This window comes from Populus trichocarpa, chromosome 12 (assembly GCF_000002775.5).
Source record: "Populus trichocarpa isolate Nisqually-1 chromosome 12, P.trichocarpa_v4.1, whole genome shotgun sequence".
In the NCBI taxonomy this organism is placed as follows: domain Eukaryota; kingdom Viridiplantae; phylum Streptophyta; class Magnoliopsida; order Malpighiales; family Salicaceae; genus Populus; species Populus trichocarpa.
The window spans coordinates 2,089,530-2,107,971 of record NC_037296.2 but is presented as its reverse complement, the minus strand read 5'-3'; the positions used below and the strand labels follow the sequence as shown (position 1 = coordinate 2,107,971).

The 18,442-nt window shown below is 33.6% G+C and overlaps 2 protein-coding genes and 1 pseudogene across 2 annotated transcripts; 2 read left to right on the top strand and 1 right to left on the bottom strand.

The window, feature by feature from the left end:
* The first annotated feature begins 1,437 nt into the window (after positions 1-1,437).
* On the top strand, positions 1,438-6,816 carry LOC7464292 (U-box domain-containing protein 43). The gene is made up of 5 exons (XM_002318410.4): positions 1,438-1,603; positions 2,671-4,055; positions 4,363-4,666; positions 4,994-5,484; positions 5,725-6,816. Exons 2-5 carry the CDS (start codon positions 2,823-2,825, stop codon positions 6,709-6,711), a joined length of 3,015 nt encoding a protein of 1,004 aa, XP_002318446.3. The 5' UTR covers positions 1,438-1,603; positions 2,671-2,822; the 3' UTR covers positions 6,712-6,816.
* A 1,549-nt stretch (positions 6,817-8,365) lies between these two features.
* Positions 8,366-9,434, top strand: LOC7496419 (uncharacterized; annotated as a pseudogene).
* A 1,722-nt stretch (positions 9,435-11,156) lies between these two features.
* On the bottom strand, positions 11,157-14,273 carry LOC7496418 (oligopeptide transporter 9). The gene is made up of 6 exons (XM_002317763.4): positions 13,560-14,273; positions 13,321-13,418; positions 12,652-13,221; positions 12,303-12,561; positions 12,020-12,202; positions 11,157-11,943 (listed from the first exon to the last, which is right to left on the bottom strand). Exons 1-6 carry the CDS (start codon positions 14,031-14,033, stop codon positions 11,332-11,334), a joined length of 2,196 nt encoding a protein of 731 aa, XP_002317799.2. The 5' UTR covers positions 14,034-14,273; the 3' UTR covers positions 11,157-11,331.
* Positions 14,274-18,442: the final 4,169 nt, after the last annotated feature.

Genomic DNA, 18,442 nt, shown 5'->3' with positions numbered 1-18,442 from the left:
CATTCTTATATATCATGTTAGCTAGGCTGATAATCAAGAACTGCTCTTTCATGCCTGATATATTCCATGTTTCTGCCCAAGTGTTCATCATATAGTCTCACCTGCTTCCATAGATTGTTACTCTGCGTAAAAGTTATACCGTCTTAATCAAATTTATGATACGTGAGATATATATTACCTGCTTAATTTTCTAACAAATAGGCAATAACGCTAATTAATATCATGAGTTGAGCTACAATTAGTGTATTTATTTGGTAAAATGACATTGATTAGCATGCCGAAGCAGTATACTTTGCCGTCCAAGCTATAGACTAATAGACATTTAGCCCATTGGTGCATGCTCATATATATATTAAGCTCCATTACTGATACCCTCGTTAGATTATTGTCTGATTGCGGATTTAAAAAATCAAAATCCGTACCATGTTCATATTAAGAAAATAATGCTGTGCTTTCTGCTAAATTTCCTGAGAATCTGAAGATGACTTTGAATGATGGAAACATCAACAGGAAAGTTTAAATGTTCATTAATTTATGGCAAGCATTATGGTATAGTGTGAGAAGATAAGATTCTTAATTCATAAATTAATGGGTTTTATTGTAACCAATAAAGAACATGGCTGCTTTTGCAACCATAGTCACCAATGCCCGTAACTGCAGGTAATTTTCTTTTTAATATTAATTATTTAATACTCGGTCAAATCTAGCTACTAGCTGTGTGTTCCATGGAATCTAATTATATATACGTGTGTGTGTGTGTATAGGTGTGAACTCCATGCGTGCAAAACAAAGCAGAGCTTGAATAAAAAAAAACAAAAAAGCGAACAGCTACAACAACAAATTAGTGAATCAAAGAACTATTATTTCGATATAAGTACTTAGATATAAGATATCAAGTAATGCCGTAATTAATATTATCATAAATTTAATTTAAAACCGTTATATATATATAATGAATAATCAAAGATACTTAATTTAAACCGTTAAAAATGAAGTGTTAAAAATAATTTTGTATTAATTTTAGTAATTTGGCATTGGTAATAAGATGGTTGTTGGGGGTGGTGGAATTAGATTTTATAAGAAAACAAAAGTTTGGGGTTGATTTTTTTTTTTTATCTTACACCTCATTTGTTTTTGTGATTTAACTGAGTTTTTAAAAAATTAAAATTTTTTAAATTAATTTTTTAAACATTACCTTAGCGATTACAGTTACTTGGCGCCTTTTCCACGACAACGTCCTTCATGCTCCGGGGATAATTCCCATACTCGCACCGACTAACTTCACTTCATAGACTATCACCTCTTGATTCTCCACGTGTCCCATCAAATACCAAAACATCTTGATTCTATTACGTGGCAATACCTTATAGATCACATGCACAATAACCATGGTGTAGTGACACACAGTGTTCGTTGACTCCAAGTCTTCGGTTATGTGCTAGACCATAAAGAAACGATAAATTGCTAAAAATAAAAATAAAAGATGAATAAGAATTTCTTCCCATTTTCTTTCACTGCCTGCTACCCTCTCCCTATCTTCATCAAACCCTAAAGTTTTAGCTCTGCATTGGAGACTCTGCTGGTTTTTCTTTCTGATCATCAGGTCAGTTTTCTTTCCGTGTGTGTTTTAAGGGTTTGTTTGGTTGCTGAGAAAGTTGGCATGACAGAATGTATTAATATGTGTTTTGTTTCGAGTTGGACTGTTTAATTTTTTGATTAGGAATAATTAAGTAGATTAAATTTCTAATCAAATTATGACAGGTTTCATATATACATATATATAGTATGTATGCACCTTTCTTTTTATTTTTTTATTCTTTGGTTTTTTCTGTGCTTGCTTAGTGATTTATTAGTGAAAGATTAGAGGAAATTTGCTTCATTGTGTGCCAAATCTGATTATCTAGACATCCAATCTACTGTTTTATACCTAAAACAAAGTCTTGGATGTTATGTTGGATATTTTATCAATCTATTTTAGGTTTGAAATTTGTACAGGTTTATGCTATTTTCTGCTTAATTTTTATTAAATTGATAGGAATGGTGAAATTTGAACTCGTGACCATTTAGTTATAAAGGTTTTAATATCATGTTAAAGAACTATCTCAATTTATTAGCTTAAACTATTAAGAAAGATCTCAAAATATGATTTATATTATTTTCCAACGATACATGGATATCGCCACTTAGAGACTACAAATTCAAGAGAAGAAAATTAAAGAAATTTTGAAAATAATCGATTTTGTCTTAGGTATGCGTTCTTGATTTAGACCCTTGAGTCTTAGCAAACATGCATGCGGGTGTTTGTATGTGTGCGAGCGCTTGCCAGAGAAATTAGTTGAGACTTTGGAACAAGGATTTCTTTATGTATGCAATCACGAGTTTTAAATTATATTTTAAAAAATATCAGTTAATGGCATTGCCAAAATCTTTCAGTTTTGACTAGACTATGATGATCCATGAGATTGTTTTCGAACCTTACTATTAGTTCAGCTGTTTGAATTTTGAGAAGAAATTTTGATTTCGGTTTCCCCTTTTTGGCAAGTGAAACAAGAAAAATCCGTCTGGTGTATATTTTCATTATACCTGTTTACATTTGCTCTCAAAGTTGTGTTGTTTGGTTGAAGAAGAATACGTCTATTGTCTAAGAAAATTTTCTGAAACTGATTGCAGACACAGGTACTTTCTTGAATGTGAGTTGGATTTGTGGCATTGCTGTCGGAAGATTTCAAGAAAGCGTTGGACTCTTGATTCGTTAATTTTGCGACTTTTAGGTAACTTGATAAGAGTTGATGATCTATCTGTAGGTTTTCCTTAGTAATGAGATGGCAAGGGAAGTTATTGTCAATGCATCAATCGTTTCAGTATCGGAGTTGCTTTCACATACTGTAGTTTCCATATTTGACACAGTACATGCAGCCAAAGAAGTGCTCATTCAAAAGGAGAATTTCAAGAGATTTTTGACGTACTTGGAGAAGACAGCATATTTCTTGAAAGATTTAGCAAGGTTCAACCTAGACCATTCTGAGAACTTGAATAATGCTGTAGAGATTCTAAATAGTGAGACTAAAGTTGCTAAGAGGCTAGCTGTTGAGTGCAGCAACAAGAACAAGGTCTATCTCTTACTGAATTGTCGAAAAATTGTTAAGCATTTAGAGGCGTGCACGAAAGAGATCGGTCGTGCCTTGAGTCTCATACCTCTTGCCTCTTTAGATGTTTCATTGGGTGTAAGTAATGAAATCAGCAAGCTATGCAAGAATATGCTGGATGCAGAATATCGAGCAGCAGGATTGGAGGAGGAAGTCTTGGGAAAGATTGAGTGGGCAATAAAGGAGGGAAATGTGGATGAATCTTATGCAAACAATTTATTGGCTAGTATTGCTGAAGCTGTTGGGATCTCTGGTGATCGGTCAGCTTTGAAGAGGGAGTTTGAAGAATTCAAGAACGAAATTGAAAATTTCAAGCTAAGAAAGGACATGGCAGAAGCTATACAGATGGAGCAGATCAGTTCGTTTCTTGGAAAGGCTGATGCCACTACATCTTATGAGGAGCGAGAAAGGAAGTACCTTGACAAGAGAAATTCTCTGGGTAGACAAACTTTGGAACCTCTCCATTCATTCTTCTGTCCAATTACTCAGGATGTAATGGTTGATCCTGTGGAAACTTCCTCTGCTAAAACATTCGAGAGAAGTGCAATAGAAAAATGGTTTGCAGAAGGGCACAACCTTTGTCCCATGACCTGCACTACCTTAGACACTTCGGTTTTACGACCTAACGTAACTCTTCGTAGATCGATTGAGGAATGGAAGGAAAGAAACAACTTGGTTATCATTGTTTCCATTAAACAAAAACTTCAATCAAATGAAGACCAAGAAGTTCTTCAATCATTGGGCAAGCTGCAAGATCTGATGGCAGAACGAGAGATGCACCAAGAATGGGTGATGTTGGAGAACTATGTGCCAGTTCTTACTGGACTTCTTGGTGAGAGAAATCGTGAAATAAGAATCCATACTCTGTCCATCCTTTGCATCCTTGCAAAGGGCAGTGACCACAATAAGGTACATCTCAAGACCATTTTCTTGCTTGTGTGCGCACGCACGCACACATTATTTAATTGTTCATCATTGATAAGATAAAAAAAAACCTGAATAGCCATGTAATGTTCTTTGATGGGTCATCATGTAAATAATCTCACTTTCTTATTTTTCTCTTTTAGCAACACAAGGTAGGATGATACTTTGTCAATTCTGAAGAAGATGGATGCCCTCAACTTTCTCACAATTCATCTTTATATATATGTGTGTGTGTGTGTGTGTGTGTGTAATTTTCAGATGTTTTATCAAGTTGAACATGCTATTTTGGCAGGAAAAAATTGCTGAAGTAGATCATGCACTTGAATTTATTGTTCGGTCGCTTGCACGCCAGATTGGGGAAAGAAAGTTAGCCTTGCAGTTGTTACTTGAACTATCAAGAAACAATGCGGTGCGAGATTTAATCGGAAATATTCAGGCCTGTATTTTTCTCCTAGTGACCACATTAAACAGTGAGGAAGTTGAAGCTGCCAGAGATGCAGGAGAGCTTTTGGAGAATCTGTCTTTCCTTGATCAAAATGTTATACAGATGGCAAAGGCTAACTATTTTAAGCCACTACTGCGGCTTCTTTCTTCAGGTATGCTTTTATAATGGTATTTATATTTCTTCAATGATGAATCTAATAACAGGTGTGCTACTCAGTTGATTTAGCGTTTCGCAATGATTAAAAATTCTTATCGTCAAGAAATCTTGGTCATTCATATGCAAGCTTTACTCTGATAAATATCACCGAGTTCAAATGTCTGACCAATGATTATATTTCCTTGAGAAATTAGTGATCAGCCGAGGATAATATTCCACATGATTGCTTGTTAAGATGTGTGTTTAAGGTTGTTTGTCTATTTTCTTACCTAGTAACTTTTTATCGAGATGACTACGACTAGTTTCTTGTCACTTGATGCAGGGCCAGAAAATGTTAGAATGGTCATGGCTGAGACATTAGCAGAAATTGATTTGACTGATCACAATAAATTATCCTTGTTTAAATATGGGGCACTAGAGCCTCTTCTTCGATTTCTCTCGAATGATGATTTAGAAGTGAAAAAAGTGGCTGTTAAAGCTCTTCAGAACCTTTCAAATGTACCAGAAAATGGTCTTCAGATGATCAGAGAAGGTGCAGTTGGACCTCTGTTTGAAATTCTTTATCGACACAGCTTATCATCACCAAGTTTGCGCGAGCATGTTGCAGCCATAATTATGAACCTTGCCATAGCAACTACTTGCCAAGAAGCTGATCATGAGCAGATCTCATTACTGGAATCTGAGGAAGATATTTTTAAGCTCTTCTGTCTAATTTCCTTGACGGGTCCGGAGATTCAGAAGACCATTCTTCGAACTTTTCTTGCAATGTGCCAATCTCCTTCCGGTGTAGAAATAAGAGCAAAACTGAGACAGGTATGCAATCCTATGAGCACTTTTAGTATCAAGGAAAAGAACTCTGACCTTATTATATCCATGGCACTTTTAGATAATGCAATGTCCTTTTGCATACCCAGATTTTCTTTTCTGATCTTGGAACAAATGATCAAAAATAATTTTTGTATGGGTTTAGGCCTCGAACATTTTGGAAGAATTATGTAGCAACTAATTCAAATTGCCTATTCCCTCATTTTTTAATGCTTTTGCTATTTGTAGCTCTCTGCTGTCCAAGTATTGGTTCAATTATGTGAGCATGATCATAGTATAGTACGGGCAAATGCCATGAAGCTATTCTGCTGCTTGACAGAAGATGGTGATAACAACATCATTTTGGAACATGTGGGTCAAAGATGCATTGAGACCCTGGTCAAGGTCATTATGGCATCAACTGATGTGGAGGAGATTGCTGCAGCCATGGGTATTATTTCTAATCTTCCTGATGACCCAAATATAACTTTGTGGCTTGTAGATGCTGGGGCAGTTCAGGTCATTTCTACCTGTCTCACTGATGAGAGCAGAAATGCCTCACACAGAAAGCAGATAACAGAGAATGCCATTAAAGCTCTTTGTCGTTTCACTGAGAATCAGGAGTGGCAGAAGAGAGTAGCCAAAGTTGGAATTATTCCGGTGCTTGTACAATTACTGGTTTCTGGAACTGCTTTGATGAAACAAAGTGCTGCCATTTCACTTAAACAGCTTTCTGAAAGTTCAAGTTCCTTAAGCAGCCCGGTGAAAAAACGTGGTCTTTTCTCCTGCTTGGCTGCACCAGTCACATGCTGCCCTGTACATCTGGGAATTTGTACAGTGGAATCTTCCTTCTGCATTTTAGAGGCTAATGCACTGGAACCCCTGGTGAGGATGCTTGGAGAAGCTGATCTTGGAGTCTGTGAAGCTTCATTAGATGCACTCCTGACATTGATCGATGGACAAAAACTACAAAGTGGTAGTAAGGTGCTTGCTGAAGCAAATGCCATTGTTCAAATTATAAAGCTATTGAACTCACCTTCTGCCAGGGTGCAGGAGAAAACACTGGGAGCTTTAGAGCGAATCTTTCGACTATTTGAATTCAAGCAAAAATATGGAAATTCAGCGAAGATGTCATTAGTTGATATAACACAAAGGGGAAGCAGTAGCATGAAATCCCAAGCTGCTAAATTACTTGCTCAATTGAATGTTCTTAATGAACAATCCTCTTATTTCTGATTGTTCATCTGAAAGATTTCCGTTCTTTTTACACATGTATTTAACATTTCCTTCTGATAACTTGCCTTTACACTAAATTAATGAAATTAGAATTTAATTCTTTCACATATTTTCTTTCATGTTTTCAAATTGTATCCTACTTGTTATTCAGAAACCTTTTGCAGTCATCGACAAGACTAGATTCGTCGACCTCGGATAACTACAACGAAGGTTCTGCAAACATATAGAAGATGCCCAGTTAGATGGCAGCTGATATGCTAGAAAAAAATATTCATGCCAACATTTTAAAAGTAACAGGAAAAATCTAAGAATTTGATAAATATAAAAGGTTGCACATCCTATCAACAAGTATCTCATGCTTATAATTAATTTAATTTAATTAAAAAATTCATTTAAAAAAAACCAGATTCAACATAGATTGAAAAGGAAAAACTAGAGATAACTTGTGTTATTTTCAAAACGACTTAAAATTTTCATAGAAAGTGAATAAATAAATTAATAAAATGTTGAAAGATGAAATTGATAAAAAAAAAACTTAAAAAAAAAAAAAACAAGCAAACACGGGTGAATCTCATGAACTTGAGTTAATTCTCAAGTCCATAATCCATTAAATTCTAGATCTGAGTTCAACTAAGAAGTTAAATACTTTATGAATTAAATCTTGAAGGATGAAATCAATAAATTTAATTTAATTAAAAAATAAATCTCCTTTTAAAAAAAGAACATCTAATAAAGACCGGAAAAAACTCGAGACAACTTATGTTATTTTCAAAATGATAGAAAAATATCATAGAAAACGAATAAAAAGAATGTTGGAGGATAAAATAGAAAAAAAAAAGCTTCAAAAAGAAGAAATAAAACAAGCAAGCCCGAGAGAAAATTCCAGTTTCGGGCTCAACCCAAAAGCTCAACACCTGAAGAATTAATTGTTGGAGGATAAAATAAATTAATTTAATTTAATTATAAAATAAAACTCATTTTCAAAAAGCTAAATTTAATAAACAAGCCTAGGTGAACCTCGTAAACTCGGATTAATCTCTCAAAGCCACAATTCATTGAATTCTAGATTTGGAATAATTCAATAAGCTAAACACTCGGTAAAATAAATGTTGAAAGAAGAAATAGTAAAAAAAATCAATCTAAGAAAATTTTCAAGGTAAAAAATAGCAATAAAAAAGGATTAGATTTGATAGAAAAAAAATTAAGAAAAATAAAATTATTAAAAAACAAACAATTTTTAAAAACCATCCTTGAAAAAAATATATCAATTAAAAGAATAAGAACTAAATCTGTCAGATGAAAAAATCAATGGGGGATGCAATTGAAAAAATTCTGTAATTTTATAAATTATTTTAAATAAAAAAATTATAATCAAGAGAATAGTTATCAAGTCTTAAAAAAATAAAATTTATGGATCGATTTAATTTTTTTAAAGGTTAACACATAGTTTTGAAACCAGGACCGGCCCGGCGGGTCGACCCGGGACCCGGTCGACCTGAGCCTAGGACCGGTCCGGGTCTAAGTAAAAACCCGCCGGGGACTTGGCCCGGCGAAACCCGGTCGACCCGGGTGAGATCCGACTTTTTTTTTTATATATATACATAGACGTTAAACGACGTCGTTTTGACCTTTTAAAAGGCCAAAACGACAAACGATGCAGAATTGTAGACAGGGAGAAAACCTAATTAAATAAAAAGCAATTTCAATCGCGAAGAGCATAGGAGCAGAAGACTCTTGATCACTGTTTCAAATCTGCAAATAAGGTTAGACTCTTGTTTCTCTTCACGACTCTCCTTCTTTCACTCTCTCTTTTTTTTATTATTATTCTTTGTTTTTTTTTGAACTTGCAGTGTCGGAGTCAATTAGAGCCAAAACGAGGTTTTATTTAGTGATTGATTACTTATTTCGCAGATTTGAAAGATATACTGCAACTTCAACATTGTATCTCGGTTGTTGTTGGTTTAGGATTGTTTCAGATGATTCTTTGGTATTTTGAGTATGCTAATTTTAACAGCACTGGAATGAGGCCAGTTGTGCTTACTACTTGGGTTGTCACTGTTGGAGCTGTAAGAAAAACTATTGTCCGCCTCCTTGTACTCTGTGTTTCTATGGGGTATGGTGTTGTGAGGCCTACTCTTGGTGGTCTTACCTCCAAGGTGCTTCTTCTTGGAATTACTTATTTTTTGGCATTCGAGTTGCTTGATATTACCGAGTATGTGGGGACTCTTAACGACCTATCAGGAAGAGCAAGACTGTTTTTAGTTCTTCCCGATGCCTTGCTCGATGCATTTTTAATATTGTAGATTTTTACAGCTCTTTCAAAAACATTAGAACAGTTACAGGTAACCATTTCTGCGTTTAATGTTTTCTAGTCTTGTTGCTATCCTGCTTGTTATTTTTTATCATGTCAGTTTTTCCATTTCTGTTTCGTGTCGTTTCAACTTTCAGGAACTTAAATAAATTAATTTCATCCAGGTGAAAAGAAATGCTGTTAAGTTGGATATCTATAGGAAGTTCTCAAATGCATTGGCTGCTGTAGTGTTTGCTTCTGTTGCTTGGATAGCATATGAGGTATCATTTCTGGACAGAAGCACACCAACTTTTATGAAACCTCTAGAAATTATATTTCTTATGGTAGAACATGTTATATCTTCTGTTTGTCGGTTCAGTGACCTCACAAATTTTGTTATGGAGGTCTTATAGCCTGTTATTATGCCAACACTCTTGGTGTGCATTTGGTATTGTTTGGTATTGAGTAGCTGTTGTGGTTGTGGTTTGAAAAAAGTTGTTTTTATAAAAAGTACTTTTAGTTGAGGTTGGTTTAAAAAAATAGATGTTTGGTTAAAACTGTGGTTGAAATTGAGGTTGAAAAAAAAATAGTTTAATGTGTTTGGTTAAGAATGCTTTTGAAATTGAGGTTATAAAATAATTAAAAAAGATATATATTAATATTGATGGTTTTTAATTTAAATATTGTAGATTTAACTACCACTATTACATCATTAAATAAATAATATTTTATATCAAATATTTTTTATTATTTCGTTATCTTATCTACAATTTCATCACGTATGATATTGTAGTGTTATTGAATAATATTAAACACTAGTTTTTCGAGTAAAACACAATTTAAAAAAAAAATTAACGAGTCAGACACGGTCCAATAACAGTTGAGACACTATTCACGTGAACAATACCAAGTGAGATTCACCTGCACTGTTCACATGAACATGAACAGTGTCCAGGTGAATTCACCACGGCACTGTTCACTTTAAGAAACAGTGCCCAAGTGAATTATCACCTGCCATAAGACGTGGCCGCGTGAGAGCTGCTTCTCACAAACCAGTGGTGTCAACAGGCCCCACATACATAGTAATTTGTGTTTTAATATTATCAAACGAATTGTTTACGTGGTTTGTTTAAAAAGCTGCCGCAGCCGCGTAAACCAACGTATTTAGGATTTGTTTGGCAGTGTGGTTGCGGTTGCTTTTCAAATAGCTTTTCGTGCCAAAATGCATGCCAATGATGTTTTTTTATTTTTTAAAAATTATTTTTGACATCAGCACATCAAAATGATTTGAAAACACTAAAAACATATTAATTTCAAGTTAATAAAAAAATAAAAAATTTTCAAATTTTATCAAAAGCGCTTTTGAAACGCAGAAACAAACAGGGCCTTATACTGGGACAATTAACTAGCACTTTTTTCAAGAAGAGTATCTTGAACTGGATTCTTCATTTTAAGGCGTGCTCCTTGGCATTCAAATATTAATATAACTAGCTGTTGAAAGATTGGTTGTGAGAGGAAGATAAATGATAATGAAAAATACAGATAGTTCTTTAAAGGGTCTGACAGGGGGATTTAGATAATTAGAAGAGGCTCTCTGTTTGCAAAAATACAGGCACTTCTTTCAAGGGTCTGCACAGGGGATTTAGATAACTGGAAGGGGTCTCTGTTTGCGTATACTCTTTTTTGAACCAAAACAAAGGCAATGATTTTTAAATTATAAGGCCAATGAAGTAATGTATATTGTATCTTTGTTAAAATTATGTCAAAGACCAAAAAGCCACTGAATGCTATTTTATTTTGATTGTAGACAAGGTTAAATTAGTAATTTAACAGTTTAGAAAAAATCGAAAAAACGATAAAGCCCTCATTCCCCTGTTTAAGAAATTTTGCTGAAAAGGCTTAATTATTTTGGAGCTAATAGCGAAAGCATAATTTCCGATGAATTCCCTCTTGGTTCACAATAAAATTTTGAGCCATAATAGTTTTTTTTTTTTTTTTTTAAATATGGATAGAGAGTCTCCATCCAAAAGAGTTCTTGTGCAAGTGAACACCATTCCTGAAATCACTTCAAACTCAAACATGAAAGTCCACATCCACTCTGGTTTTTCCTTCCAATACTTGGTCTGAAACTATAGCAGTTCCAAAGATAATGATCTTCTGGAAGAATTTAATCCATTTGATTGCATAATAAGATGAAATCTTCAACAAAGTTTTTCATCTAGGAACCCATTATCAAGCACAGCAGCAACCAGCTGTCTGTATGTATTGACAGAAGTAAATATTATTGTTTCGAAAACGGGGCAAAAGGAGAGTAAAAATATACAGTTTGATCAGAGAACTGGGCAGCCATCTACAATGATCCCTTTGGCAGTTGGACAGCTAGCCAAGAGGCATCCTTCTGGGTTGCTCGAATTGCTTCCCCACCATGTCAGGTCAACATCCCAGTATCCGAGAGCGAAAAAGATCAACAGAGTCATAAAGGCTGTCCCGGCATCAAGGCCACCAGAGAGCACGTAATTATAACGTTTCCACCATTCTGTTCGATATCTGAACAGAACATATCCAGAGAGGAATCCAACAACAATCCAACTGGTGTAGTTCACAGCAGAAGCTGGAGGCATCATTGATGTTGCACCTAACAGGACTGGCATGTGAATGAGGCTGATCCATTCCTTTCTTGGGAATGCTTTATGGAAAATCCAGACTATGAGAGGAGCTACAGCCCCACCGAGAAAGAACCAATTGACACCTCCATATTCGCCAAGGTTGCCAAAGATTCTGCGCGGTCCAACCAGCCCCCATATGACAGAAGCATCAAAAAACACCCTGTCCATCGGGCATTTCCATGGGCCGTTGTCTTGACTACAAAGATTGGGAATGGCATCCATCATCCACCAGGCAGTTCCTAGGTATACGAGTACAGCCACAAGTGTTCCTACCACCTGCGAAGTCATTATGTTCACTGTTGAACCTTGTACATCATGTTATGCACTGATTTGAAACTCACAAAAAACTAACCTGTGCCATGAACATTGATCTAGGTGGAATTTTCATGTAGTGCCCTAGCTTAAAGTCTGCTAGAAACGTTAGAGCTTGAGTCATGCTTATATATCCATACACCTTGAAGCACATATTAGCAACCGGCCGCTCTGGATACATGTACCCTATAATGTATTCCGTGATAACGTTAAGACCTGGTTGCTGTTTACCCCGAAGAGAACAAAAATATCAGGATATTATGATGGGGTTGCACTATATATAACTGAACTTAGCTTGCAAGCAGAAGTCTGAACATTTTTACCTGATTTGTGGTGGCACTGATGATACCGATTGGCAGAGTGAAGAAAAATGCGATGGCACAAGCTAGCAGAACACCCCACCAAGGCAATTGAAGTGATTCATTGTAATGCTCACAAGCAAAGATTATAGCAGCAATGTTTATGACAAGGATGATGTAGAACCACCATGTGGGAACTGATTTGTATTTCTTCATGAGCCTTGTATGTATATCAATTTTCCTTCTGCCCCCAAAGGCCCTTTTGCTTTGCTTCCATAGGTCACTGCATGTGGCAGGTACAAACAGAAAAATTAGGACACACAAGACAACAGCTTCACCTAAAGGTTGATATCTATGTGATGGAGCTTATTACCTTCCATTAAAGAGTAGGACATGCATAACAGTAGCAGAAAGTGTGGCAAATCCAAGGCCATAAGTCATAGAAAAGAAGGTGCTCATGTGTATTGGCCCAAACTTTGCATAAGCATCCCGATCCAGGTGAAACTTTGAATTGATGATGTTAAGGATGTCGTACTCCTCACCCTTTTCTGTAAAAAGCTCATTTGAATATAATGGAAAGTTCTTGGCATTGTAGACATTGAGCCAGTAACAGATGGGTGTCATCACATACATTATTAGGGAAAATCCAACTGCAACATTGGCAGTAGCAAACCATGGACTAGCTAGTGGACTTCCAAGATAAGCAGAAACTGTAGCCCAATCAAACCCTACAGCGCCTATTCCAAGTCCTTGCAAGCCTGAACCTAGTTGCTGAACCAGAACAGACTTGGAACCAAGCCAACAGACCCAAGAGAAGGATGTTAACATGGTGAAAAGATAACCAGGCAAGACATAGTATGCAAAGCTGCAAATTATGACTAGGAGAAAGAACTGGGTACGACTTGTGTAGCCTTTCAGTCTTTTCTCTTTCTCATGTAGTGCCCTGCATTGATCATAGATTCAGACAAACAATTAAAGATACAGCCGTGCTATAAATACAGCAGCCGATCGATTAATACAGATTGCAAATACACATAATTACCTGAACAAAGACACTTGAACCAGATTAGATGGCCACCACATTTCCCCTGGCTCCACCAAATATTTCCGGAAAAGACCAGCCCAACCAAATCCTAGTACCTGGAATACATCCATAGAGCAACTAAAGGATCATCAGAAACCATTCTATGAACTTTCTGCGAAAGGGCATTCAAGATCATACAGAAATACCAGCATGTTAATTAAACAGGGCAAAGATCTGACAAGGAAAAGGAAACAAACCTGAGTAGTAATCATAACAAACAAGGCGGGAACAAAAGTCAGTTTCCTCTTGTAATATAGCTTAACAGCAGTGAGAATATGCGTAGCATAAACAGTTCCAGCACCCGAATTGGCAAATATTGTGATCAGCACATGTTCCTTAATATTAAAAGGTCCAGGATTCATGGTAAACTCCCAGCTTGTACCCTCAAAGAACTTGCGAGTGGTCAGTTTTTTAGCCATTAGATGCCCCAATGGCACCACAGCAATCTGTGCAGAAATAGACGAAATGAACATCGGTTGTGTCCTGTACCAGAAAAACTGGTTTACAAAGGACAAGAGGACACAAGAACCAAGACCAAGAACCCACATTCTGAACGTCAAAACAGGCAAGGTGGGGTCATCAGTTTTCAGAACAGTAAGATCTACTTGCTTTACTGGACACTCCTCTTCATCCTCTATTTCCATGGCCTGAACCTCATTTGCCCCAGCCATGATCTCAAGATTCGCAGATAGTGAATGCCCCAAGAACTGTCTGTCTTTGCTCTTGTATAAAAACGGGTGTAGTGTAGTGTAAGTATCCGCTAGAAGAGCTCTAGGATTTTAAGGAGATTCTTAGCAGAATACAAGGAAAGATTCCGCTTAAAGGCCAGCTAAGTGTGAAATGGTCAGCACAAGGATTCGATGAATTTTATTGGATTCGGATATTTTGCAGACCTCATTATGTGAGCTTGGAAAATAAAGGCACAGTGTCACATGCCTTGTTATCTGGTAGCTGTTCACTCACAGCTTGGTCCACTACGTTTTAGCTTGATTATAAATGTTGTTGTTATTGTTTTTTTAAAGTGGTTTTTATTTTGAAATATATATAATATTTTTTATTTTTTAAAAATTATTTTTGAAATCAACTAATCAAAATAATTTAAAAATATTAAAATAATATTAATTTTAAAAAAAATTAAATATTTTTAAAATATATATAAAAAAAAAGTGACTTTCATTTTCTAGATGCAGCTAGTGCTGCTTCTTTGTCCCCTATGTTGATGAGATTAATAGCGGTAGCAGTAAATGTACGCATGCAGGGCTGGTGGTTGGATCTGAAATTTCAGTTCAGGAGTGGCAGCCAGTTGGAAAAAAAAATTCTCAATATAAAAAAAATGATTTATCATTAGTTATTAAAATATTTTTTTTGAATTGTAACAGGGGTGTTTTTGGCATTCTTGTAACTTTTCCCCATAAAAAATAAAAAGATTTACACCCATTGCAGTAGATAAGCGATACAGAGATCTTAGGATATAGTTTTTTTCCATGTCTGACTCATAGAGAATATTTGGAAATATAATAGGAGTTATTTTTTTTAAGTGTTTTATACTTCAAAATATATTAAAATAATTTTTTTTATTATTTTTTAAAAATTATTTTTGATATCAACACATTAAAATGATATGAAAACATCAAAAACATATTAATTTAAAAAAAAATTAAAATTTTTTAAAAATACTTTTCAATTCGCAGTAACAAACACGAAATGACTGCTTATTAGAGATATAATTTTTCATAACAAAATAATTTTTGAAATTAATTATGATTAGAGATTAACTACAATTAACTGGCACCAAAGCAAGCATCCAAATTAACCCTCTTTTTTTTTTTATTGAGATAAAGATTATGTGTAATTAGAAAGGTTTTGGAGGAGCGGTTAGGCGCGCTCTCATCGCTTACGAGGTTTGGGGTTCGACCCCTCTCTTCGTCTGCAGCCGGTCTCTTGGAGAGCCCTTGCCACCCGGAGCGGGGATTAGTCTGGACAAAGTCTGGGATGCCCTGGTTCACACAAAAAAAAAAAAAAGAAAAAAAAAGAAGAAAGGTCTTCTCTCGACATACATATATGGTCAATAAAAGAAATGTTAGGAAAGTTGAAGACATATAGGCATATAGTCCATAGGTTGAATTTCCTTAGATTCCATGGCTTCTATGAAGTCTAAGTACAGCCTTATCTTTACGACCAAGACAAAGGCCCCCAGTTCCCACCAGTTAGGTTCCTCACAACAAACTTGTCTTAGACATTTATTAGCGCCATTCATCCATCAACTGTTTTAATAAAAACAAAATTGAATTCTAAATGGAATTTAATTTATAAAAATACTACAAAAATATATCTTTGTTTTTAAAATACAAGAAATAAGATAAAGGTAATTAAAAAATAAATTAAATTATATCTCTTAAACTCAATTTATTTATTAATTAAATTCAAATCAAATAATTTAATTACAATGAAATAAAAAATAGAATTATTACAAACAACAACCTGTAAGTACTGATTAACTCGGACAAGACATCGTAGTTGTACTTATCCATGCAAATCATTTTCAACAAGGAGTACAAGAATATTGAATTGCTTTCACATCATATTAACAATTTCTAAATACTTTTTAACAAGTTGATAGATTATATATTTGATTAATTTTATTTATAAATATATTTTTCATCCTTGTATCTCTTTAAATATAGGTAAATAAAAACATCTATTGTATTTGTTTATACAAAGATCAAGATCTAAGAACATCTATCACCTAGGTGAATCAAAGTAAGAATTCTTCGAATTCAGTTTATGTTTAAAGATTTTGATTTTTTTTTTTCAATTCTTAAAATATTTATTGTTCATGCAAAACAGGTAGAGCTAGCGTATAGTCGAGGGAGCATATTAATCATCATTGATTATCTTATAAAGACTCTTCATGAATGATTGAAGTTATCCCAATAAATTTTGAATTAAATATTATTTTTCCCCTCGTTAATTAATTAATTGGAGGAGGATGCAGAGAGTTAAATAAAAATATATTGAAGATTCTTTGCAAGAGTTTCTTTCATGGTGCAATGATTATGTTAAAGCTCCATTAATGGCCTCATTGATGTGTCCTGATCCATCAACCATCAACAGTTTTTTAATAAGAAAGCTGTAGTCATTTTGGACTCTTGAATATTTATTAGCATTGAAAAATTAAGAAATATTTTACTAAATAGATATAATATATTTTTCATTTATATATATGAAATATTTCTTAAAATATGGGGTGTGTGTGTATTTCATATGGATTATTTTTTAATTTTTTATGGGATAATTATATATATATATATACATAAAATATTTATTAATTTTTTCATATATAGTTTATGTATAAAATGCTTTTTAAATTTTTAATGTTAGATATTAAAATCTCACTCATTTTTTTTTTAATATTTTTTTTCAAGTTTACTTGCATTGTTTCGTATCATGCCAAGTTTAATCATTATATATATTATAGATAACATAATGTCTTTAATTTCATGGATGACAATATCTAAGTCTATTCAACATTCTAATCAAAGTTTCCAAGCAACTGACTTTTCTTCGAGTTCACACATACAAAAGATAATGAAAGATTTTAATCATTTAATATTCAAATCTTTATATAAATGACCTAACCTCTCAAATTTGAATGTACAAAACTCTTATATGAACGAAGAGTCATATCTATAAATCAAATCTGAAATGATCAAACCTTGATTGTATGAAATAAATAAATAAAATCTCATATATATATATATATATATATGAAACACAAGGAAGGGGATGCCATTGGCGGCAGCCTAAAATAAGGTTTGAAAGATAATGTTTTGTAGAGGGGACAGAGATTTCTTTTTTATTCCTAGAGGTGTTTCTCCAATCCTTTTTTTTTTTTTTTGTCAAATTTTTTATTTTTGCGAAAAAATAAGCTACCGTTTTGAAGAAAACATGCTTTACATTACTTATTATGTGGAATAATAGTGTTTTTGATAAAACATGTATATGTTTTTGAAAAGTATTTTTCAAATAAAAATAAATTAAAGTAATATTTTTTTAAGATTTTTTTATATTATCACATTGAAACCATTGAAAAACATCTTAAAATATCAGTTTGATGATTTTTATAAGTAAAAAACATTTAAAAAAACAAATTAAATTATAAAAACAAAAACTTTATAAATCAATGAGCAAATTTGAATTTGATGCAACGAGAAACTCTTGTGATATAAATAGGTTCATTCCCATTTAGAAATTATTAGTGAGATGGTTACTGCTATGCCATGGGACAAATAATTTTTTTTATCATAAAAAAAAAATATTTATTCGACACTAGCGTTTTTAAAGAAATAAAAAAATTCTAAAATTTGAGTAATTGAAAAAGATCACATGTGCTGTTAGAGCAATGATTAGGAAAGCAAACAAAAAATATATATATTATGAAGCAAGCATCTCATGGTTATATTAATCAATTAATTTAATTTAATTCAAAAACAAAATTTCTTTTAAAAAAAAACTCAAGGTAACTCATATTACTTTCAAAACAACTTAAATTTTTTATAAAAAAACAAAAAAAATATAGGAGGATGAAACAAAAAGAAACAAGCTTAAAAAAGAAAAAAAGAAAAAGAAAGAAAGCAAACTCAGATTAATCTTTTAAATATGTAATTCGTTAAATTCTACTTTTTAGCTCAACCAAAAAGCTCAACACTTGATTAATTTAATATTAAATAATGATTTATTTTTTAAAAAAATATTATTTTTAAAAAACTAAATTTAATAAAGATAAGAAAAAAAAAAACTCACCGTACCTTTACTATATTCAATGATGAGTAAGTGTTATATAGTTTTGATTAATCAAAATTTTAAGATGATTGTTTACAATTTCTTTTTAAATACTCTTATACATATAATTTGTTAAATAAAATAATGGCCAAGTATTATGTAAGAAGTCATCAAATTAAATTACTGAAAAGTCTTCATTACTCTTGAGTTAAGCCAAGCTTAAGATTTACCAACCTCTCATCATCGATTGGCTAATTCAGCTGGTTAACTAGTTAGAAATTTAGATGTCAGCTTGCAT

Excerpts from the sequence above, each read along its gene's own strand:
- LOC7496418 (XM_002317763.4), bottom strand. The coding sequence starts at position 14,033 with ATGGCTGGGGCAAATGAGGTTCAGGCCATGGAAATAGAGGATGAAGAG. Across the intron at positions 13,419-13,559 it reads TTGTTATGATTACTACTCAG|GTACTAGGATTTGGTTGGGC; the intron begins GTTTGTTTCCTT and ends GATGTATTCCAG. Across the intron at positions 12,562-12,651 it reads GTCCTACTCTTTAATGGAAG|TGACCTATGGAAGCAAAGCA; the intron begins GTAATAAGCTCC and ends TGCCACATGCAG.
- LOC7464292 (XM_002318410.4), top strand. The coding sequence starts at position 2,823 with ATGGCAAGGGAAGTTATTGTCAATGCATCAATCGTTTCAGTATCGGAG. Across the intron at positions 4,056-4,362 it reads AGGGCAGTGACCACAATAAG|GAAAAAATTGCTGAAGTAGA; the intron begins GTACATCTCAAG and ends CTATTTTGGCAG. Across the intron at positions 5,485-5,724 it reads TAAGAGCAAAACTGAGACAG|CTCTCTGCTGTCCAAGTATT; the intron begins GTATGCAATCCT and ends TGCTATTTGTAG.